At 41.7% G+C, this 24,901-nt stretch overlaps 1 protein-coding gene across 1 annotated transcript in view; it reads left to right on the forward strand.

Annotated features, from left to right (window-relative positions):
- Window positions 1-24,901, forward strand: part of PFKM (phosphofructokinase, muscle) — a 47,288-nt gene that overhangs the window by 1,598 nt on the left and 20,789 nt on the right. Inside the window, exon 2 of the mRNA XM_028123099.2 lies at window positions 23,781-23,873. Within this exon, the coding sequence (XP_027978900.1) occupies window positions 23,789-23,873 (85 nt within the window). The 5' untranslated portion in view covers window positions 23,781-23,788. The remainder of the gene's footprint in view (window positions 1-23,780; window positions 23,874-24,901) is intronic.

The following is a 24,901-nucleotide window of genomic DNA, read 5'->3' on the forward strand; positions in this document are numbered from 1 at the left end:
ACCAGAGATGTACTTTTCTGAGTAAAAATAGAAAAGGACCCAGGTGTCCGCCCTCTGAAGAACTAAATGGCCCCGGTGGTGTTCCTGTGATTGAATGGATTAACATGTAATCTGTGCCCTACTTTTAAAAAGAAAATAATGAGAAGAAATACGTTTGTCCATTCAGACTTTTTGCCAAGTCCTTCAACTTGGCCTCTGGACCCAGGCCCTCTCTAGAAGTCTTAGAGAAATGCTTCTGAGTAGGCCCTTGAGGCCTCAGAAGTCTGAGCTCAGACTTAAAGAAGGGGAGCCTCTGGAGGCCCCAGCCTTTTACTGACTCTGAGGTAACAAGGAGAATACTTACTGAATTCAGGAGATCTTGTCCAGTCAAATACATAAAAGTAGATTATTTGTATCCTTTCATATACTGATATTTTATATTGTCATGTCCTAAGGCCTTTAGTATTGGGCACACCTGATCCATGTCTGTTTTGTCCAACCTAATAATTCCACAGATCTGTTCAAATGGATTAAACTCCATCTCTATTTCTAGGAGACAGCCATGCGTAAAGAGGAATTTCATCTGAAATTTTTCATGTGCGTGATTCAGTCTCACGGGGTAGTCAGGCCTCCCCAGCGCACAGGTACCATTGTCTCCTGATCCTACTCCAGTGACGGGTGGGTTCTCTTGCAGGGAGTTTCAGTATGGGATGTGAAACTTACTAGTCTAGATGTAGGTGTTAGGGGCCAACTGACTTTATTCCATCCCCAATATAGTAAAATATTTGTCTCTGAGTCATGTCTTTTCCTCGTACAAGTGTCAGGTGAGATTTTGGTCTCATGTGTGGGAATAGGCCCAGGCAGATAGGAAGGACGGACCTGGGAGTTGAGGAAAAACAAGATTTATAGCACATGAGCTGGTAGTTGATTTCTCTGTGCTTTGTGAATCCCTTTCTGGGCTCATCTGTCCGAGTCCTTGTTACGACTGTAATTGACACTAAAACCTATAAGATAGAGTCCCAGAGAGAAATGACTTTCTATTCTACCACAGTCTCGAAGTAGCTAGTTACATGTTCTACTTTTCTCTCATTTATGTCAGAGGAATATAACCCTTTTTTTAGGGTAAGATAGTTGTTGAGAAAAGTCATGACTTCTCTAATTTTTCACTGGATTATGGGGGAAAAGGCCCTGGACAGCTAAGAGTTACAGAAGAAATGAAAGAAAATAAGTAGCACTCCTTTCCCTGAATCCCACCTTGAAGGTAACCTAGAGATATTGCTTCTCAGCTGGGGAAGCTTCAACTTCCAGCATGCTCATACAAAAGCCACCACCTGAGACAGACAACCTGAAGTCTCTACCTGCTATGGATGATTCAGGCACCATGGAAGGCATACCTATTTTGAAAAATGGTGAGGCATGTGGTTAAACAAGGGGGTGGGGAGAGGTGGAAAGGAGTATTGGGAAATGAAGTTTATGCATACATTATAAAGTAGGATACAACTACGAAATTTGAATTAAGACACAGGGAGAAAATGTGTGTGTGTGTGGTGGGGGAGACGTTGAGAGAAAGTAGATCATCTGGTAAACTCTAGAAAGAGGGACAGTGCTGTCTATGAAGAACAGCTTGATTTAATCAATAGCAATTCGGTTGGCTTCCTCATGCCTATAAGGCACTAATCTAGTTTATCCTATCTTTTTTAAATGCTGAGATTTTTTTTTTTAATTTTATTTATTTGAGAGAGAGAGTGAGAGAGAGAGAGAGCACAAGAGGGGGTAGGGTCAGAGGGAGAAGCAGACACCGCGCTGAGCAGGGAGCCTGATGCAGGACTCGATCCTGGGACTCTGGGATCATGACCTGAGCCGAAGGCAGTCGCTTAACCAACTGAGCCACCCAGGCACCCTAATTTATCCTATTATCAGCAACCTGGATATGTAAAAATATGAAACTCAAAAAATGGGTTACATAAAGGAGTTATTATATTACAAAGTGATGCTAAATATTATAAAAATATTCATCTTAGGGATCCATTTAATAGCAAATTTATATATATTTAAGTAGCATTTAACTCATAAACAATTTATATGGAATGTCAGAAACATCTCTATGTTTCCTCTCAACTGAAATACATCTATATTGGAGTCAGTTCACTGCAAACATTTACTGAGTTCCCACCATGTGCCCAATAATATGCTGGAACTAATAGAGATATTGTAAAAATTATGTATAAAGACATAACCTTGTCATTCTTCTAATAGTTTACAGAAAATGACTTATTGAGTCCAAATCCTTGTTTGAGGAAGAACTTCAAGTTTAAAGTGGTCTTCCTCAAGACGTTAACAAGTTCATTGGAGTAATCAGTCTCAGCACCTATGAAATATATAGCAGTATTTATTCAATTTTTTCTTTTTTTAAAGATTTTATTTTTGTTTGAAAAAGAGCGAGCACAAGCAAGAGGGAGGGACAGAGGGGGAGGGAGGAGCAGACTCCCCCCTGAGCAGGGAGCCCCAAGTGGAGTCCTGGGATCATGGCTAGAGCCGAAGGCAGACGCTTAACTGACTGAGCCACCCAGGTGCCCCTCAATAATTTTTTCAAACCGTTACTATTCAAAGTCATTGCACTGGGCTCAATAGATGAGAGAATGAGCTAGACACTTTCTCTTTCTCCCAGGAGCCTGTGATCAAGAAGGGTGATAACATGAGACAGCGTGTAAGCGAAGAGCTTGATAACTGGTTCAAAATGTTGAATTTCCAAGAAGGGTGCCATAGAGAGGTAGGGAAGGGAGGGAGCAGTGGACCGCTTAGGCAGAGTTTCCCTCTGGCAGGGCACCATGCAGGCAGGCACCATGGCAAAGTCCTAAGCTTTGAAATGCACAAACTATACCTTGATTCAGTCTCATTTTAGTGAACCTAGAGTTAACCATACTCACAGGAAAATGGTTTATACACAAGGACACCAACTTATTAAGATGTTGGAGCAACATATGTCTGTATATGACAACTGTGCGTGGTCTGTGTCCCTTTTATCAGCCCATTCATAAATAGCTGCTAGGTACAAGAAGTCCAGCTGGTGGCCCTGTCCTACACTTGCTTGACTTTGTATAGATTATTTCTTATTTGCCTTTATCTTCCCTGCTTTTCCCCTTCTCATTTTGCTCTATATCTAAAACTCAGGTCACCGCAGACCCCCTTAGCCCTGATGATCCATTTGGAGCCGTTTCTGTGGTTTGAACTCAGCATTATCCCACAAACAAAATTCTGATGTTAACTTATGCCTTTAAACATTGAGGCTAGGGCGCCGGGGTGGCTCAGTCGTTAAGTGTCTGCCTTCAGCTCAGGTCATGATCCCAGGGTCCTGGGATCGAGCCCCACATCGGGCTCCCTGCTCATCCAGAAGCCTGCTTCTCCCTCTCCCACTCCCCCTGCTTGTGTTCTCTCTCTTGCTGTCTCTCTCTGTCAAATAAATAAATTTAAAAAAATCTTTAAAACAAAACAACAACGGGCACCTGGGTGGCTCAGTTGGTTAAGCGACTGCCTTCGGCTCAGGTCATGATCCTGGAGTCCCAGGATCAAGTCCCACATTGGGCTCCCTGCTCAGCGGGGAGTCTGCTTCTCCCTCTGACCCTCTTCCCTCTTGTGCTTTCTATCTCTCATTCTCTCTCTCTCAAATAAATAAATAAAATCTTAAAAAAAATAAAACAAAACAACAACAACAACAAAAAAAAACACTGAGGCCTCAGGTGAGAGCTACAGTGAACCCTTCCAGCTTTCTCCCTAGAGATGGAGAATCACATGTCTTCCCAATTAGCCCCAATGGGATCTCTGTTCCTTCTTTTCTGACTCTCTCCCTGCCTGCTCCCAACCTCTTTCCTTCCTCCTTTTCTTCCTTCCTCCCTACCTCCCTCCTTTTTATTCCTTTCAAGAAAATTGATTGAACACATACTATGTGAGGCACTGTAGTTGGCACTGGGAATAGACTAGCAAACAAAACATGTACATTGCCTACTCTCCTCAAGTTTATAGTTCTCTGGGAGTAAGACAGCAATCACATCATCACACACAGATCATTAAAATGATGCTAGTACAGTGAAAATAATACCACATAATCAGAGTATAATAAGAGGATACCTAATCTGGCCCGAGAAGTTGGAAAAACACTTTCTAAGGAAGACCCAAAAGATGCGTATGCCTTAGCCAGGAAAAGGGGAAAGAAGAGCTTTTTGGAAAAAAGGACTATAGGATCTGAATTGAGAAGGAGTTTGGCTCATTGGAGTAGCAGAGAAGGCAGCACAACTCCGGTGAGAGAAGAGTAGCTGGAGATTGAACTATAGAGATAGTATAAGAGCCAAATCATGCTGGGCCTTCTAGGTCTTCCCACTCCCCTGCTGTGGGAACTCATGGAACAGTGACAGGATCTGGCTCCTGGGTTGAGGATGACTTGGAGGGGGCAGGAGCGGTTATGTGCCCTGGTGAAATGGGAAATGCCACCACCTGGCTCCTCTCCACCTAAGGTCTAAGCAAGGAAGTCATGCCATCAAACAGCATGGTTGGCAGAGGTGAGCCAAGAGATACCAATGCCACAGCACCCCAAAACCCTGGCCTGATGTCCCCCTGCTGCTGTCAGCCTGAAGAATTCATAGGGACTCCACATGAGGCTGTGTGTGGACAAGCTGAGCTCTAATCCTAATAGGAAATGGAGCACATTTTGTTTCTAATCTCACACTTGGCGGGGAAGCAGTTGCCGTTACTATCTTCTCTGACTCCCACTAAGAGCAGCTTAGAATAGACCAGCTCTGCCTGTACTGTGACGAGGTAGGCCCCAAGTGTGTGTGTGTGTGTGTGTGTGTGTGTGTATGGGTGTGTGTGTGTTTCTGGCCTATGGAGAATCAGTTCCCGACAGGAGGAAGCCATTTGGTCCTGCACTGGGACACAGCAAAGGAGTGAGTCATGTAGGCCCCTAAACTTTGCAAGGAAAAGTGGTTAGAATTCCTGGAGAGCTGAGAGCGTGAGACAACGACCTCCAGCCAAAGGCTCAGGGGCAACAGTAGCTTTGTGGGCCAGGCTCTGACCCAGCAGATCCAGCTGCCCACTAGACCCAGAACCTCTCCTCTGCACACATCTCTCCTGGCCACTGATGGACAACTGGCCTTGGCAACCCGGGACTCCTGAGATGACTATTTACCAGGCTGCAAATGAGGGAGTATACCAGAACAGTAGTGTAACCCCCATCTGCCCCCTGTGTTACCACTTATCCCTGGAGGCGTAAGACCTTACTACCATATTCCTTCCTTCATTTAGATGATCTGTCACCAGAATTGCCCAGTCCCCAGCACTGTTCTCTTCCTTTGACAGTAGGACTGTCAAAACCACTCACGTCCTGGTTTATGCAGACCAGGATGCAACATTTCTTCAACACTGAATGCAACTGATATGTGGAGGTGATTGCTCCCCACAGCCCAAGTTTCTTCCAAGTAGTTGTACTTGTTTTCTGCATTAGAGACAAGGTTCTCCTTATGTAGATGCCATGTTATAAGTGACCTGAGAGCCTGTACTCTTGTTGAAGGAAAATCAGTGGGAGTTCTGCCTCTTTAAAGATTGTCTTAATCTCAACCTAGTTGCTATTCAACATGGATCTCCTGGTCCCAACCTTCTAGGACAAGCTCCAGAGAATTCGAGTTTTCATGAAGCTGAAACTCTCAGGGCGCTTCAACTGTCAACTGAATTGGGAAGATCATTGAGTAAGAAGTTAGTCTTACAGATGCTCTTCTTTCAATCAAATATGCAAAGATATCGGTAGACCCCTGGAACACTTTTTTCATCTTCCACTGACTAATAGAGATAATCTTATGCATCCCCTTTGACCCTCCTAGTCTGGGTGGTCCCTATCAAACTGCCTTTCAGTCAACCCAGGGAAATGTATTTAAGAGACTAAAGGTATAGTCCTTGGATTATGGACTTACTAAACAGTTAACCCTTTCCCATTATGCTTGATGAGGTGTTAGCTGATCTGAAGCGGAAGACTCCCAGATTGTCTTACATAATTATTATTTGTCTTCTCTGTTCTGATATCCCCCCAAAGCTTACTTCTTTAAGGAAAGAAAATGTTTATCTGGTCCAAGCTTGAGGTTACATACCTCAGCTGAAGAGTTTGTTTTCCTCTGACCTACTCAAGACTTGAAGGTGGCACCTTCAACCTATAGTAGGGGTCATCTTGTTACCTGTGACCTCTTTCTTGAGCCAGCTTTCCCAAGAACTTGATCCTAATGGGTGAAAATAGGAGCCATCCAAGCCTTCTGAGCATGCTAATTTGTTTTTCAAGTGATGGTGGTCTTGGACCTCTACAACTTGCAACAATCATTCCCCAACTTTTTTGTGCATCAAAATCACCTGGAGGGCTTGTTAAATCACGTAGTTGAGCCCCCACCCCCAGAGTTTCCGATTTAGTAGTTTCCGGGTAGGACCCAAGAATTTGCATTTCTGACAAGCATCCAGGTGATGCTGAATCTGCTAGACTGGAACTGAGAACGATTGTCTTAGGCCTTATGTCAGAAACATTAATATTAATGGCTAGTGGAGGCTGTTCTGTCTCCGGGGGTCATCCTATCCCAGCCAGAGCTCAAGATGACTCTCCAGTGCAGAGGGTCTGTCCTTATGGAGCTTCCACTGGAGGAAAACAGATTATATTTAGATAATGACCAGGTGAGATCCAGGAGTTGTGTAGAAGTGAGAGGACCAGATAGATATTTGTTTCAACTCAGAAGTTCATACCTAATTGCTGTATGTGTTTCACACCAACCCACCAAGTCATTGTAGCCCATTTATAACTCTGATTCTAGTCCAAAGGAAATCTTGGTGACCCTCCTTTGTGACACTCCTACCTTGTTCCTGCCTCAGGACCTTTGCCTTTGCTATTCTCCCTATCTGAAAGCTCTCCCTCAAAAGGGTAGCTTGGTTTTCTCTCCCATTTATTCAAACCTCCTCCTAGAATGTCATCTCAGCAAGGTTTTTCCAGTCCACCCTATTTAAGATAGCACCTTTATCACTCTGCTTCTTTGCTCTGCTTTATTTTTCTTCAAACACTTATCACTATTTGACTAATTTATTTTTTTAAGATTTTCTTTATTTGAGAGAGAGAGCAAGAGAGAGCACGAGAGGGGGAGCATGAGCAGGGGAGGGACAGAAGCAGGCTGTGATAATGCCGGGCTCAATCCCTGGGATCATGACCTGAGCCGAAGGCAGACGCTTAGCTGAATGAACCACCCAGGCACCTCTTGACTAATTTTAATATCCGCTCTCCTCACTAGAGTGTAAGCTCCATGAGGACAGACAGGTTTTTTTTTTTTTCCAACCTGGATCCCCTTGAGTCTAGAACAGTGCCTAACATGTAATAGGTGCTCTGTATTTGTTGGCTGAATATGTGAAACCTATAGTATGCTATTTCCTATTCTCTTGGGTTAGAGTCACACCTGGATGACTGCCATGCCTATTTCTCATTCCTAAATGTCCTGGGACACTATTACTAGCATCATTCACATGATCTTCATCATCTCATCACAGTGGACTAAATATAGATCTGTACCCATTCCATAGTCATGACACTGTCCTTGTAGTAGTGAATGGGCTCATGAGTATGGCATATATCATCCTCTTTATTGTCCCCCATCTGTGACAGGCTTAGGTAATCACTGTTAAAGAGATCTTCTGTCTTCATGAACTATTCAGCTTCCTGGCAATAATGTCTAGCTTTATCCTGGTTTGGAAGGTACTGTTCAAAGCTTTCTGTACCTTCATTTGTCTATCCACTACTTAAAAGGGCTAATGGCCAGAGCATTATGAACCAGGTACTTTAGAAAACCTCAACTGGTTTACTGAAGTGCTCTTCCTATCTAGCTGCTACAGAATTATCTTTAAACATCTTCTGATACTTCTCTCCTCCAGAATACCTTCTTTTATAATAACTATAATTTTTGCATTTATTCCTTGCCTGGACTGCATGCCAACACCTTAATAGCTAACTGATATCTGGAGAGCTCTGGGAAGTACAAGAGAACCTTCTAAATACCTTCCTGTACTCTGAGATCAGTATAAACAATATGCCTTTCATCATTTGGTACCAGCGCATGACATATAAGGTGAGATATCATTTGGTTTTTCTCTGTGCATATTAGCTTTTCCTGACATGCTGAAAACAGGAAGACCACCACCAGATAGTACAAGATAGAAGAAAAAGTGGATTTTAACCACATGGCCTTCTCGGTCTAGATGACCTTCTTCTTTTGGATTCAGTCCTTTTTCTCCCCTCACTCTCTGCCAAGTCCCCTAAATCCCAAATTTTAGTGACCAACCTCAACAACTGAATAAAGCTGATTATATTTTGGACAAAGTTTTAGATTTCCAGCAATACCCTAGCTAATTCCCATACTTAAATCATTAGAATGGGCATAAGCCCCCTTGAGAAGCCTATCAGAGGGCCCCAAGTTCTTATCCAGTACAAACTCAGGATATTTCAGCTTTCTCCTTTGGAGGAAGGGCCCAAGGTATCCTTTTACAGCCCCATTAAACCATACCAGCAATGAAAATGATCTTAGAATAAGTTCAAATTCAGCTGCTGGCTTAGTTTTGTCACCTGGAGAATGTGTTGGCATCATTTCTTGTTTGACTGTCTAACTTATTGCTTTGCTCTTATGATTCCTGGTCCTTAATTCTGCTAAGCTGTGTGATTTACTCCTGACACTTTTCTTAGGCACCCTACCTTGTATGGCAATGTTTAGACCCCTTCCTCAACCCCTCTTGCATAGTCACCGTACTGTGTTTACATGTAGGCTTCATGCACCAAGAGCCTGCCCTGAGGAATTCTTCTCAGCCTCCCCCATTAGAGGGATGAGGTTTGAACATATGTCATATTTCCTAGAATTGCCCAGATCTCAAACATTCTCTCCCATCATCAATTTATCATCAAATTATGCATCCAAATTTTGATATGTAAGATAAATCAACCATAGCTAGCTAAAATGACTTTTCTAAGTTGTTGAGGTTCCTTAGAAACTGTATTTGAAATTTAAAAGTTGGTTGATGAGGGGCGCCTGGGTGGCTCAGATGGTTAAGCGTCTACCTTCGGCTCAGGTCATGATCCCAGGGTCCAGGGATCGAGTCCCACATCGGGCTCCCTGCTAGGCATGGAGCCTGCATCTCCCTCTGCCTCTCTCTCTCTCTCATGAATAAATAAATAAAACATAGAAAAAAATAAAAATTGGTTGATAAACAGAGAATTAGGAAAAAGTGAAATGTATGGTCTTGGAGTTTAGGATTAAAATGAAAGAAAATTCATTTTTATTTTTGTTTATTTAAAAAGACTTTATTTATTTATTTGACAGAGAGAGACACAGTGAGAGAGGGAACACAAGCAGAGGGAGTGGGAGAGGGAGAAGCAGGCTTCCCGCTGAGCAGGGAGCCTGATGTGGGGCTGGATCCCAGGACCTTGGGATCGTGACCTGAGCCGAAGGCAAATGCTTAACAGCTGAGCCACCTAGGTGCCCTAAGAATATTCATTTTTAAAGAGCTAATCACTGTTTTCATTGTATCATCCATCTCTCTAATACTGAAATATCTGTATCCATTGGTGTCTTATTCTGGAATGGTCCAAATAAACACCACCAAATTCTTATTATCCAGGTTCCATTTTTTTTTTACTCCATTTACCCTCAGCTAACATATTCATGTTGTAAGAAATTGGTACATTATAATTGTTGGGGTATCGATTTCTTCAATTTTATCCCAGGTCCAGTGAAATACAAACTTCCTGTGAACCTTTATTAGTCCCTCTAGATTTTAAACTCCATGAGAGTTTATTATAACTTAGCACCTGGTACAGTGGCTGGCACATAATGAGTCTTCAATAACTACTTGTTCAATGTATGAATTAATAATGAATAGGAATTTCTCAAGATTCTTATTAGGAAGATGTTTACAGCTTTTCTTAATATGATGTGTTTCTTCCATCAGCTATCTCTACTTTGTGTTAGTTTTTACTAGTTTAATTCTCAGAAAATAACATCTTCAAGTTTGGAGATTGCATTAAGATAACCACAAGCAAGGCCTAAGTACTTCTGAGAAAATTCTTTTCTAGGACTTCCACCCCCAACTGACCTGGAGGTTCCCTAGGTGCCTTTTGAGATGATATTTCCTTGATTTGTGCTTGTATAGTTTTCCAGGAACTCCTGGGGATGATTGGTGCCTGGATGGAAAAAGGAATCTAAAGGATCAAGTGTCTTTGGATAAGGCTATGAGTAACAGTGACATTTCCTTGCTTTCACCTAATTAACATAGACTAATGAATGCAATAATTCATTAAGAACACTTTCAATGAAGACTTGAAAGTTGGTTTTGGGTCAGGGCCCCTGGCTGGCTCAGTTGGTAGAGCATATGACTCTTGATTTTGGGGATGTAAGTTTGAGCCCCACATTGGGTACAGAGATTACTTAAAAATAAAATCTTAAAGATTTTATTTATTTATTTATTTATTTATTTGAGAGAGAGAGAATGAGAGAGAGAGAGCGGGAGAGGGGGAAGGGTCAGAGGGAGAAACAGACTCCCTGCTGAGCAGGGAGCCCGATGTGGGACTCTATCCTGGAACTCCAGGATCATGACCTGAGCCGAAGGCAGTCGCTTAATCAACTGAGCCACCCAGGCACCCAAAAATAAAATCTTAAAAAAAAAAAAAAAGTTGGTATTGGGTAGAAGTGGTAAGGAATGGATTGCCTCTCAGATTTCAACTTTTATGTCGGAGTTAGAAACTCTAGAATGTTGTGGAAAGCTGTTCTAACTTTTCCTTTTCCAAAACTTTTTAACATCTTTATTGAGATATAATTCACATATCATAAAATTCACCCATTTAAAGTGTATAATTTGAACTTTGGCATTCCAAACTGATTCCTCATAAGTAGCTTACAAGTCACCACTCCATCCTAGCAATAAGTAAAAGTAAAAAGACTGAAGAATTAACAGTTCTTCTTGGATCCATAAGAAAGGGGGAGGACACAGGGCAGACTGCTAGCCCCAAATTTGGAGAGACAGACAGGCAAGTACAATTCATCACAGCTTACTAGAGCAGAAATCCATGAGTGGAAACCTTCTTGGAACAAGTGATGGGGTAGGAAAACCTGAATTGTAATTAACAAATTTCTGGAGACTCAGTGTAGACAATTCTGAGAGTTAAAAAGTGCAGGGGGACCTGGTCAAAGGGAGTCCCCACAATATTGTGAAATTTACTTTCAGGAGCTCAACCAGATTCTCATAGTAAATATCAAAGAAAAACCCCTGAGGTTTTCTACAGCCAGAGGAGAAAAGGAACCATTTGAAATACAACAGAACAAGGGTGCCTGGGTGGCTCAGTCCTTAAGCATCTGCCTTCGGCTCAGGTCATGATCTCAGGGTCCTGGGATCGAGCCCCACATCGAGCCCCACATCAGGCTCCCTGCTCGGCGGGAAGACTGCTTCTCCTCTCCCACTCTCCCCGATTGTGTTCCCTCTCTCGCTGTGTCTCTCTCTGTTAAATAAATAAAATCTAAAAAAAAAAAAAAGAAATACACCAGAGCATTCTTTTCTGGTTAACAAGCCTCGCCTTCAGAGGAAACTAATTAACCAGGGCCTAATTTACTGGGGTATTATCAGAGCCTAACCTACCTGGGGGAGAGAAATACCCAACTCCAGCCCACTTGCCATTCTGGCCCTGGGAGAAAAACTAGAGAAATGCTTGTGGAGTTCACAGCCAAGGGCTGGAATCTAATCAGAAGACTATAGAGAAAAAAAAAAAAGAAGACTATAGAAAGCTTCCTCTCCTCCCCACATCTTACCACCATATTACTAAAGGCCTATTTACAGCACTTCCTTTTATCCATTCCACTATGTCTGGCTATCAAGAAAAAATTACAAGGCATATAAAAAGGCAAAAAACACAATTTGAAGAGAAAGAGCAAACATCAGAACCCAACATAGCAGGGCATTAGCGGACTAGGGATTTTAAACACCTGTGAATAATGTGCTAAGGACTCTAATGAATAAAATAGACAGCATGAAAAACAGGAGCAATGTAAGCAGACGGATGGAAATCCTAAGAAAGAGCCAAAAAGAAATGCCAGAGATAGATAGATAGATAGATAGATAAATAAATAAAACCACTGTAACAGAAATGAAGAATGCCTTTGGTGTTAGTACACTGGATATGGCTGAGGAGAGACTCTGAACTAGAGAATATATCAATACAATTCTCAAAAACCAAAAAGAAAAGAAAAATACTGAAGAAAACAGAAAAGAATACCCAAGGACTGTGGGACAACTGCAACAGATGGAACATACACATAATGAGAATACCAAAGGGAGGAAAGAAAGATAAAGGAATGGAAGAAATATTTGAAACAATAATGACTGAGAATTTCTCCAAATCAAACATCAAACCACAGATCCAGGAAGCTCAGAGATACATGCCAAAAGTAAAGACAAAAACCCCTACACCTAGGCATATCATTTTCAAATTACAGAAAATCAAAGATAAAGTACCAAAGGAGCCAGAGGGAAAAACACCTTATCTATAGAAGAACAAAGATAAGAATTACATCTGACCTCTCCTCAAAAACCATGGAACCAAGAAGAGCATGGAGTGAAACAATGGAAATGTTGAGAGAGAAAAATCACCAACCTAAAATTTGGTACCCTGCAAAATTATCCTTTAAAAGTGAAGAAATAGGTTTTCTCAGACAAATTGAGGGAATTTGTTGCTAGTAGACCTGGCTTGCAAGAAATGTTAAAGTTCTTTAGAGAGAAGGAACATAACATGGGTCAGAACTTGGATCTACTTAAAGGAAGAGCATCAAAAAATGAATACAGAAGATAAAGCAAAAAGAATTATTTTTCTTATTCCTAGTTGATCTAACAGATAATAACTTGTTCAAAATAATAAAACAACAATGTATTCAATTATGTAAGCTCACATGTATCTATACAGTTCACTCTTGAACAGTTTGGGGGTTAAGGGCTCAGGTGAAAATCCATGTATAACTTGATTTCCCCCAAAACTTAACTACTAATAGCCTACTGTTGACTGGAAGCCTTATCAATAACAACTGACATATTTTGTATATTTTATGTATTATATACTGTATTCTCACATTAAAGTAAGCTACAGAAAAGATATTAAGAAAATCATAAGTAACAAAATACATTTACAGGACTGCAAAAAAATCTGCATATAAGTGGATCTGCACAATTCAAACCAGTGTTGTTCAAGGGTGGGCTATATATGGTTATGTTTATACATAAGTAAAATGAACGACAGCAATGATACAAGGGATGGGAAGAAGGAATTAGGATTATTTTGTTATTATAGGTATTCACACCACCTGTGAAGTGGTATAGTGCTATTTGAAAGTGGACTTGGATTAGTTGTAAATGAAATATTGCAAACTCTAGGGCAACCACTAAAAAAGTAAAAGAGTATTACTGATATGCTAGGAAAGGAAAATGCAATCATACAAAATGTTCAATTAAAATCACAAAAGGCAGAAAAAGAGTGGAAGACAAAAATAGGAACAAAGAATAAGGGCAACAAATAGAAAACAATAATGAATATGGTAGATATTCCAGTTGTATCAATAATCGCTTTCGAATGTCAGTGGTCTAAATGCATCAATGAATAGATTGCCAGAGTGAATCAAAAACATGACCCAACTATATGTTTGTCCATAAGAAACCCACTATAAATATAAAGATACATATAGATTGAAAGTAGAGGGAGAAAAATATATCATGCTAAAGCTAATTTTTAAAAAGCAGTAGTAGCTCTATTAATTTCAGACAGAGCAGACTTCAAAGTAAGGAAAGTTATCAAAGATAAAGAAAGGTATTGCATAATGATAAAGGAGTCATCACCAAGAAGATATAACTCCTTAAGGTGTACATGTCTGGGGCGACTGGGTGGCTCAGTCGTTAAGCGTCTGCCTTCGGCTCAGGTCTTGATCCCAGTGTCCTGGGATCGAGTCCCACATCAGGCTCCCTGCTCAGCAGGAAGCCTGCTTCTCCTTTGCCCACTCCCCCTGCTTGTGTTCCTGCTCTCCCCCTGCTTGTGTTCCTGCTCTCGCCATCTCTGTCTCTGTCAAATACATAAATCAAATCTTTAAAAAAAGGTGTATGTGTCTAACAACACAGCATCAAACTACCTGAGGCAAAAACTGATAGAAGTGAAAGGAGAAAGAGATCCACTATCGGAATTGGAGATTTCAACACTCTTCTTTCCAAAAGGGACAGATTCAGGAGGCAGAGAATAAGTAAAGACATAGTTGAACTCAACAACATCATCAATCAAATGATATAAATGACATCAACAGTTCATCCAACAACAGCAGAACACACATTTTTCTTAAGCTCACGTGGAACATTCACCAATATAGACCACATTCTGTGCCATAAAACACACCACATTCTGTGCCATAAAACACACCACATTCTGGGCCATAAAACACACCTTAACTAAAAGAACAGAAATCCTACAATGTCTGCTCTCAGAACACAATGGAATTAAACTAGAAATCAGTAACAGAAGGAAAACTGGAAAATCCCCAAATATGTGAGGATTAAACAACACATAAATAACACATAGGTCAAAGAAGAAATCTCAAGAGAAATTTAAAAATATTTTGAACTAAATGAAAATGAAAACCCAACTTAGCAAAATTTGTTGGATGCCATGGGAGCAGTGCTTAAAGGGAAATTTATAGCATTGAAAGGCATATATAAGAAAAGAATGTCTAAAATCAATAATAATAGTTTCCAACTTGGGAAACTATAAGAGAAGAGCAAATTAAATCCAAAGCAGAAAAAAGAGATAATGAGAATTAGACCAGAAATTGGGGTACCTGGGTGTCTCAGTCGGTTGAGCATCCGACTCTTGATTTTGGCCTAGGTCATGATCTCAGGGTCATGGGGTCGAGCTCTGTGTCCGCCTCTCCACTGGGTGTGGAGCCTGCATAAGATTCTCTCTCTCCCTCTCCCTCTGACCTTCCCTCCCCCAAGGGGGGGGGGAAGAAAAGAATTAGAGCAGAAATCAATAAAACTGGAAAGGAAAAAAAAAATCAATGAAACCACAAGCTGGTTCTTCAAAAAGATCAATAAAACCTATAAGCCTTTAATGAGGCTAACTAAGGAAAAAAGAGAGAGGACACAAATTGTTACTATCAGAAATAAAAGAGGGGACATCATTACAGATTCCAGGGAAATTAAAAGGATAATAAAAGAATACTATGAACAAATCTGTGCCCACAAATTTAATAACCTAAATGAAATGGACCAATTCCTTGAAAGACACAATGTGTCAAAACTCATACAAGAAGAAATATGTGATCTGAATAGGCCTAAATCTATTAAAGAAATTGAATTAATAATTAATAACCTTTCAAAAAAGAAAGCACCAGAAAGCTTTTGCACAGCAAAAGAAACAGTCAACAAAACAAAAAGACAACTGACAGAATGGGAGAAAATATTTGCAAATGACATATCAGATAAAGGGCTAGTATCCAAAATCTATAAAGAACTTATCAAACTCAACACCCAAAGAACAAATAGTCCAATCAAGAAATGGGCAGAAGACATGAGCAGACATTTTTCCAAAGAAGACATCCAAATGGCCAACAGACACATGAAAAAGTGCTCCACATCGCTCGGCATCAGGGAAATCCAAATCAAAACCTCAATGAGATACCACCTCACACCAGTCAGAATGGCTAAAATTAACAAGTCAGGAAATGACAGATGTTGGCGGGGATGCGGAGAAATGGGAACCCTCTCACACTGTTGGTGGGAATGCAAGCTGGTGCAACCACTCTGGAAAACAGTATGGAGGTTCCTCAAAAAGTTGAAAATAGAGCTACCATACAATCCAGCAATTGCACTACTGGGTATTTTCCCCAAAGATACAAATGTAGGGATCCGAAGGGGTATGTGCACCCCGATGTTTATAGCAGCAATGTCCACAATAGCCAAACTGTGGAAAGAGCCAAGATGTCCATCGACAGATGAATGGATAAAGAAGAGGTGGTATATATACACAATGGAATATTATGCAGCCATCAAAAGGAATGAGATCTTGCCATTTGCAGCGATGTGGATGGAACTGGAGGGTGTTATGCTGAGTGAAATAAGTCAATCAGAGAAAGACATGTATCATGTGACCTCACTGATATGAGGAATTCTTAATCTCAGGAAACAAACTGAGGGTTGCTGGAGTGGTGGGGGTGGGAGGGAGGGGGTGGCTGGGTGATAGACATTGGGGAGGGTATGTGCTATGGTGAGCGCTGTGAATTGTGCAGGACTGTTGAATCACAGATCTGTACCTCTGAAACAAATAATGCAATATATGTTAAGAAAAAAAAAGAAGAAGATAGCAGGAGGGGAAGAATGAGGGGGGGAAATCGGAGGAGGAGATGAACCATGAGAGAAGATGGACTCTGAAAAACAAACTGAGGGTTCTAGAGGGGAGGGGGTGGGGGGATGGGTTAGCCTGGTGATGGGTATTAAATAGGGCACGTTCTGCATGGAGCACTGGGTATTATGCACAAACAATGAACCACGGAACGCTATATTAAAAACTAATGATGTAATGTATGGTGATTAACATAACAATAAATTTTAAAAAAAAGAAAGAAAGCACCAGTCCCAGGTAGATTCCTGGTGAATTCTGTCAAACATTTAAGGAAGAGATTTTGCCAGTCTTCTACAATGTCTTTCAAAAGATAGAAGCAGAGAAAATACTTCTAAATCATTCTATGCGGCCAGCATTACCATAATACCAAAACCAGACAAAGACATTAAAATAAAAGAATACTACAGATCAATATCTCGTATGATATAAAGGTAAATTTATTTTCATAGCTCTTAAATGTAAAATGCAAAACTATACAATTCCTAGAAGATAACATAGGACAAAACCTAGGTGATCTGGGGGTATGATGATGCCTTTTTAGATACAATACCAAAGATATTATTCATGAAAGAAATATAGTGGACCCTTGAACAACACAGGTTTGAATTATGGAAGTCCACATATACACAGATTTTCTACAGTACTATAACATACCTTGTATTCCTCATGACTTTCTTAAAAACATTTTCTTTTCTCTAGCTTAATTTATTGTAAGAATACAGTATACAATACATGCAACATACAAAATATGTGTCAATCAACTGTTTATGTTATTGGTAAAGCTGTCAGTCAACAGTAGGCTGGGAGTACAGTTGGCCCTTGGACAACATGGGGCTTCAGGGCACCAACCCCTTGTGCAGTTGATAATCAGCATATTAACTTCTGACTCCCCTAAAACTTAACTAATAGTAGTAACAATTAACTATGTACAAGGGGACCCATGCAGTTCAAACCTATGTCGTTTGAGCGTGAACTGTAATTAAGTTTTTGGGGAGTCAAAATTTACGCACAGATTTTTGACTGCATGAGGGTCAATGCCCCTAACCCCCACGTTATTCAAGGGCCAACTACAATTGGTTAGCTCAACTTCATTACAGTGAAAGCCTACAATTCAATGGAATATAGTATGTTCAGAGGGTTTTGCCATCACTTTAAGTTTAGGACGTTTCCATCACCCACAGAAGAAATCCTGTCCTCCTTAGCAGTAACCCCTCATTTCCCCATGGCCCCAAAGCAACTGCTAATCTGCTGTCTCTTTAGATTTGCCTCTTCTGGACATTTCATATAAATGGTGCCATATGGTAGGTGGTCTTTTGTGAATAGCTTCTTTCACCTAGCATCATGTTTTTAAGGTTCATCTTGCAGCATGTATCAGTACTTTGTTCTTTTTATTGCCAAGTAATATTCTATTGTATGGACATGCCACATTGTATTTATCCCTTCATCAGTTGATAGACATTTGGCCTCTTTGCACTTTTTGCCTATTATGAATAAAGCTGCTGTGACCATCGGTGTACGCGCATGTGTGTGTGTGTGTGTGTGTGTGTGTGTGTGTATACATATGTTTTCATTTTCCTTGGCTGTATATGTAGGAGTGGAATTGCTAGGTCATATGGTAACTATTTAACATGAGGAACTGCCAGACTATTTTCCATAGTGACTAGATAACTTTACATTTATACCAGCAATACACAGGGTTCCAGTCTCTTCAGGTCCTCTCCAATACTTGTTTTTTCCATTTTTGTTTTTGTTTGTTTGTTTGTTTGTTTTGTGATGGTCATCCTAATAGGTGTGAAGTGGAATCTCATTGTGGTTTTGATTTGCATTTCCCTAGTGATTAGTGATGCTGAGCATCTCTTCATGTGCTTATTGGTTGTTTATATATTTTATTTAGAAAAAAAAGTCTATTTAAGCACTTGCCCATTTTTTTTGTTTTTTAATATTACAATTTTATTAGATATTTCGTTGAACAGAGTATGTTTTTTAAAATTAGTAGACTTTGTTGGTTAGAGAAGTTTTAGGCTTACAGAAAATTGAGCAGACTGTCTGCACAGTTTCCTTTCCTGTGGTCAGTTTCCATTTATTACTGTTTGCATCAGTGGGGTACATTAGTTACAATTGATGAGCCAATATTGATACGTTATTATTAACCAAAGTCCATAGTTTACATTAGGGTTCACTCTTTGTGTTGTAAGTTCTATGAGTTTTGACAAATACACAATGTCATGTATCCAGCATTATAGCATCATGGAGAGTAGTTTTACTGCCCTAAAAATCCCTTGTGTTCCACCTATTTATCACTCCCTCTCTACTCCAAGCCCTTGACAACCATTGATCTTTTTACTATCTCTAGTTTTATCTTTTCCAGAATGTCATTTAGTTGGAATCATACAGTATGTAGCCTTTTCAGACTGGCTTCTTTGACTAAGCAATATATATTTAAGTTTCCTTTATGTTTTTTCTTGGCTTGATAGGTCATTTCTTTTTATTGCTAAATAATATTCCATTGAATTGATATACCACAATTTATCCATTCACCTTTTGAGGGATATTTTGGTTGCTTCCATAATTGCTTTTGGCCATTATGAATAAGCTGTTATGAACATTTGTGTGCAGGTTTTTGTGTGGATCTAGTTTTTGGCTCATTTGGGTAAATACTTAGAGGAGTGTGGTTGCTGGATCATATAATAAGACTGTATTTAGCTTTGTAAGAAAATATCTCTTAAAGTGACTGTACTATTTTGCATTCCCAATGAAAGATGAGGGTTCCTTTTGCTCTACATTCTTGTCAGCATTTGGTACTGTCAGGTTTTTTGTTTGTTTGTTTGATTTTTGGATGCTAGCCATTCTAATAATATGTAGTGATATCTCACTGCTTTAATTTACAGTCCCCAAATGACGTCTGATGCTCAGCATCATTTTATATGATTATTTGCCATCTGTATATCTTCACTGGTGAGGTATCTGTTCAGACTTTTTGCCCATTTTTAAATTGGGTTATTATCCTTTTATTATTGAATGGCAAGAATTATTTATATATTCTGGATACCAGTCCCTATCACATATATGATTTGCGAATATTCTCTCCCGGTCTATAGGTTGTCTTTTGTTGGTAACATTTGCATCACAAAAGTTACTTTTGTGTATTCGAATGGCTTCATCTTTATTCTTATTGTTTGCAGCCAGAATAGGCAGAGGCAGAAACAAAAATAAGTAAGAGGAAGGGCAGTAGAAAGAGCCAGGAGAGGAGAGGTGCCTCTGGAGAGACATTGCCACAAAGCCCTGGGTGGAGAGAGGAAGGAATGAAGAGGATCGAGGAAAAGAGCCACCTTTAGCTCTGGGAGTACTTGGCCCAGGTTCCCGCGGTGGATGCTGTTTGCGTTGTAGCCTCGTATTTTCTCTGAGAAAGGTACATACATGTAAAAGGAGTTTTGCGGTCCCTCTAAAGAAAATACCAGTGTTCAACGTTCCCCCAGGGCAGGGACTCTATTTCCTTTATCTTTTCATCCCTCAGCACCTAATACAAAACCTGGCACCAAGACTTTCCATAAATGTTTGTTTAAAGAGTGAAAGAGGTGGGAGACAATGCATCAGGCCAGAGGGGGAGGTTTATTAGTTGTGGAGGGTGTTTGAATGCAAGGAGCCTCTCAGTCAGTCCCAGCTAGGAAAAAGTTGTCTAGGCGGACAACCTGGGAGGCAACTAAATAATTTCCGATTTCCACTGTGTATAGGAGCTGATTGCTCCCAAGACACAGATGGGGACCCGAGAACCTTCTGGGGAGTGAAGAGACTAAACTGATACCATATCTGAGCCGTCCTTGGGCGAAGGAGCGAGGGGAGGAGAAAGAGGGGAGGGAGGAGGCGGAGCCTCCGGGCCAGCATCAGCCAGTGGAGGTTGGGAAGCGTCTCTTTCCCCTCCCTCGTTGCCTCCACCTGGCTCCTCCCCGCGTTCGCCAAGCTCCCCTCCCCCCTCCCCAAGGACAGTCTGCAGCGAAGCCGTGGCGGAGGAGAGCTAAGACTAAAAGGCAAGAGGGGCCCTTGGGTAAAGACCCAGGGGGAAAGCCGAGAGCGAGGTGGGGATGACCGTGCTGGGAGGAGGCGGTGGGGAGAACTGGAAGGAGCGGATGGGAAAAGCAGAGGTGGTATGGCACAAGAAGCTGGAGGGAAGAGGGGGGATGGGTAGGGCCGTCGTGAAGAGTCCTAGACCTTTGGCTATCTCCCTCTGCTTGCACGCACAGCCCCCATCCCTGCCAATCAGGGATGGGTGAGTGGTGCTCGGACTTCGTTGCCCTTGGCTGCCCGACTCCTATCCTGGCACTCATCCAATTCAAATCAGTGCATCTATGATGTTGCCTCCCTGTAATTTCTACACACATGTGATTTTATATTTAGGTTTTATGTCTATTTCTATGTGTGTGTCACTGTGAATCAATAAGGATGCCTATAGATGAATCTGCATGCATTTTTGTATCCTGTGCCTCTATAACTGGTTTAGAGATGCAGGAGAAGAATCTGAGCTGTTTTTTGCAGGTCAGCACTCCTAACCTTCCCCCTTGTTATGGTGAATTCTCTCCCTCACTGAAGCCCCCAGGGGTGAAAGATCCTTGTGTCGGTTTGTAAATGCTGAGTTCCCAGAGTGAATGAGAAGAAAAAATCAAGGGAATTGGGATCAGCATACTCACGTTTTGTTCTTCCGTTCCCAGATTTTCGCCTTCCTATTTGCACCAGCTAGTTAGTCTTTCTTTCTTTCTTTTTTTTTTTGAGAACAGAAATTTGGAACTGAGCATGCTAGTTAGTAGGAGAGTGCCTCTATCCATGTGTGTTTATTGTATTCCTTTTGCTGTTTGTCATTATATGCTTTCTTAAGTCCTATTTGTATCTGTATGTGTTAGAAATAGAATATGGAGCTATGTTTGTATCCAAGCATATTAAATAAAAGTTTTCATATGGATGTGTGCGTTTCGTATTGTTTGTCAGTTTCCTAATGCTTTCAACAAGGATTTATTGAACTGTTATGTGCATAGACCTCACCAGGCTTTGGTAAGCTGTGGAGAGTTTTTTAAAAAAATGAACATGATCTCTCCCTGGAGGATTGTTCAGTCTAGTTAGGGAAGATGGCTTACAGCAATCATCTATCCCAGGGTCTGAAAATGCTTTCTGTAAAAGGTCAGATAGTAAATATTTCAGTCTTTGCTGGCTATCTGGTCTCTGTCACCATAATCTAAGCAGCCATAGGATGATGTGTGAAAGAATGAGAGTGGTATGGACGCTGAAATTTGAATTTCATGTAATTTTCACACGTCGTGAAATTGTTTTTTCAACATTTAAAAATGTAAAAACCTTTCTTAGTTTGCTGCCCTACGAAACCATAAAAAGGGCTGGATTTGGTCTGTGTGCTATATAGTTTGCTGACCCCTGATCTAGTCTGACCTTCTTTTTAATATATAAGAAGCAATTTTAAATACTACATAGAGGCACCTGGGTGGCTCAGCTGGTTAAGCAGCTGACTCTCGATTTTGGCTCAGGTCATGATCTCAGGGTCCTGGGATTGAGCCCGGAGATGGGCTCTGCCCTCAGCAGGGAGTTGGCTTCAGGATTCTCTGTCTCCCTCTGTCCCTCCCCATTGTGCTCTCTCTTTCAAATAAATAATAAATTAAAATAAATACCACATAAAGTGGTGATTAAATGCTAAACGAATGATCCAGTACCAGACAATATGTGATGAGAGGAGGTCCAAAAAGAAACTCTCCTTGACCTGTGGTCGTCAGTGAAGGCTTAATAGACTTAATGTTAATAGGGTTGCGACTAGGACTGGTCTTAAATGATGGAGTGGGTTATCGATCTGTGGAAAGGCCAGGGTGGCCTTCTGGATGCGGGATGCAGTGTGCCCAAGTACACACGTGGGGAGGAGCAAAGTAATGTTCAGGTGATGATGGAGTAGAAAATTCATGGGAGCAAAAGTTGAAGCCCTAGGCAAGGGCTAGATCATGGAAGCTTTGACTGCCAACCCAAGAAGTCAGTCAGCACGGATTATGTGTAGTATGTCTGAGAACCTGTGTCCCCTAATAATGCTATGTGTGTTTGTGTATGCATGTCTTCATGAGTGTCCCATTGCATGTATTTTATTGCCACATATGCAGATTTGTGTGTTTATGTGACCTATGTCTTTGTCACCTTCCCCGATTTCCCCAGATTCACAGCAGAGACAGGAGCTGGGCTTAAAGGTCATCAGCCCCTGTACAAGTGAATGCATCCTCTCTCCACTGAGGCCCCAGGGTCCGGGGACCTTCCCGTGGGGCTTGTTTTGTGTCTCTGATAGAGTGGAGAGGGAAACAAACAGAGGGGGAGCAGCTATTGTAGGCAATTGGGGTAGAGAGAGGGCGCGAGGATCGCCAAGAAGGGAAGGGTAAGGGACGACAGAAGGAAGAATAGGATTTGGTAACCATTTTGTGTCTGAGAGTAAGGAGGAGATAAATTTTAAAATTTAGGTTTTCACCTGGGTAACTGGGAGAGTGATGACTCCGTTGACATTTTAAGGATATAGAAGTGTGTCTTGCGTGTTCCTGTGAGAGAGATAAATAAGCCTTGCAGACAAAAATAGGAATGTGGTCATATGTCATGTGTCCATATCTATGTATATGTGGCCATGATTCTGTTGCTCTTCCCACCTGATAGCATGGCGTGTGAGGCACAGGGCCTGAAGATGAGTCGAGAGATGCTCAGGAAGCAGGGAGCCTGAGAGGATGGGAGAAGCCGTAGAATGTCTTTTAACCATTCCAGAGCCTGAACCACTGATTTGTGCAAGCTCAGATGTGCATGTAAAACCTCAAACTCCAGTTCCAGCTTAGCCCAATTCCATACAACTGAACTCTAATCTTCACCGTAACCCAGCCTACCCTCGCTTTTCTGCTTCCACTTTGCTGGTTCCCGGTCAGTGCCCCAGACCTCATCTGACTCCTACCGTCTGCAGCAGCCCTTCCCTTCATAAAAGGGAGGAATCCTGAGGCTAACTTAACTTTCCTCCCTCCTTTCTCATTTCTGGTCAGTCAGCTGCCCTTCCCCTTGACCTTAGCTTGTTCTCCAAATCGGCTCCAATTGAGGCGGGAAGGATTAGCCAAGACCTTTGCGGTGTTGGGTTTGATTACTGTGGCATTTCAGCTTGTCATTCTGCAGGGGTGAGGCCCTCTTCTGGAAGAAGTCCAAAGTACCCAGGCTGTAAAGCCCGGACTTAGTATACTCAGAGAGCCTGACTGAGGTGGCTCTCACCAGTCTAACAGCCATTTCCCAAGGACTTCGATCTACCTGTGTCTTAACGGGTCATTCCCTTGAATTCTAGAGTGGATCATGACCCATGAAGAGCACCATGCTGCCAAAACCCTGGGGATCGGCAAAGCCATCGCCGTGTTAACCTCCGGTGGAGATGCCCAAGGTAAGGAGGAAGGCCCTGCTTGGGGAGGGACAAAAAACATGGCTGGTGGGCCCCCTTGAGTTTCTTGACTCCCCTCACCTGTAGAACAAGACTATCCTCCTTAATGTCCTCCTGCTGTAGATTCACGTTGGAATCCTGGGCCTTCCCCCAAATCTCTGTCAGGTCCAAGTCCCCAAGTGCTTCTGGATATTGTTTGCTCTGATTTACTCAAATCTTCATAAAACTCCTTTCCAGGTTTTTCTGAAGATTTGGGACCATTTGGGTCCTTTGGTACCTAAAAGACAGGTGTTTCCTCAAGCTACATTAGAAAAAGACTAAAGAGATGCAGTTGTTGAGAAAGCAGTGGTTGGATTCACTTCCAGCACATTGGAAGCGGTGGGGAAAGGGAGGGACCAGAATTGGGATATGGTGGGCTGTAGCCAGAACCTTGGGTTTTGCCTCTGATGTCTGTAGAGTTCCTGCACTGACCAGGGTCCAGCACCTCACTCTGACAGCACATTTCCTTCTACTAGGCACAGTTCTGCTTCGTTCTCTCTCTTCTCTGGCCTCTTCTGCCTCTTGCAGTCCTCCAGCGCTCCAACAAACAGGAACAGTTAATTGGTACAGACCCATAGGGCGGGGTCGGCGGGGGGTGGGGGGGGACGAGAGCAAGGGCAGAGGGAACCCCTTTCTAGGTTGAGTCCCAGAAACCTGGAAGTCAGGAAAACCAGGTGTGTGGAAAAATGAAGTGGGAGATAGGGAACGTGTGATTTTTTTTTTTCTCCTTTGATGGTCTTGTATATTCTAGTTTATAATACCTTGAAGAGAGGCAGAGGGACATGGACACTGTGCTGGGAAAAAGAGAGAAGGAAAGAGATGTCAGCCAGTGTCCCCTTCGCTCTGCTCTGCTCTCCCTAGGCTTTCTAGACTTCGTGTTAAGCACCCACTTTGTTTAGAGCCCTGTCCTGTATGTTGTGAAGAAGTTGATTTCCTTGGGGAATGTGTAGTTTTAGGAGGAGAGATAACATACATTCCTAGAGTTCTTATGT

The sequence above is a fragment of the Eumetopias jubatus genome, unplaced genomic scaffold (genome assembly GCF_037043125.1).
Source record: "Eumetopias jubatus isolate StellerSeaLion01/CBP00866 unplaced genomic scaffold, mEumJub1_p1.0 scaffold_8, whole genome shotgun sequence".
Classification (NCBI taxonomy): Eukaryota; Metazoa; Chordata; class Mammalia; order Carnivora; family Otariidae; genus Eumetopias; species Eumetopias jubatus.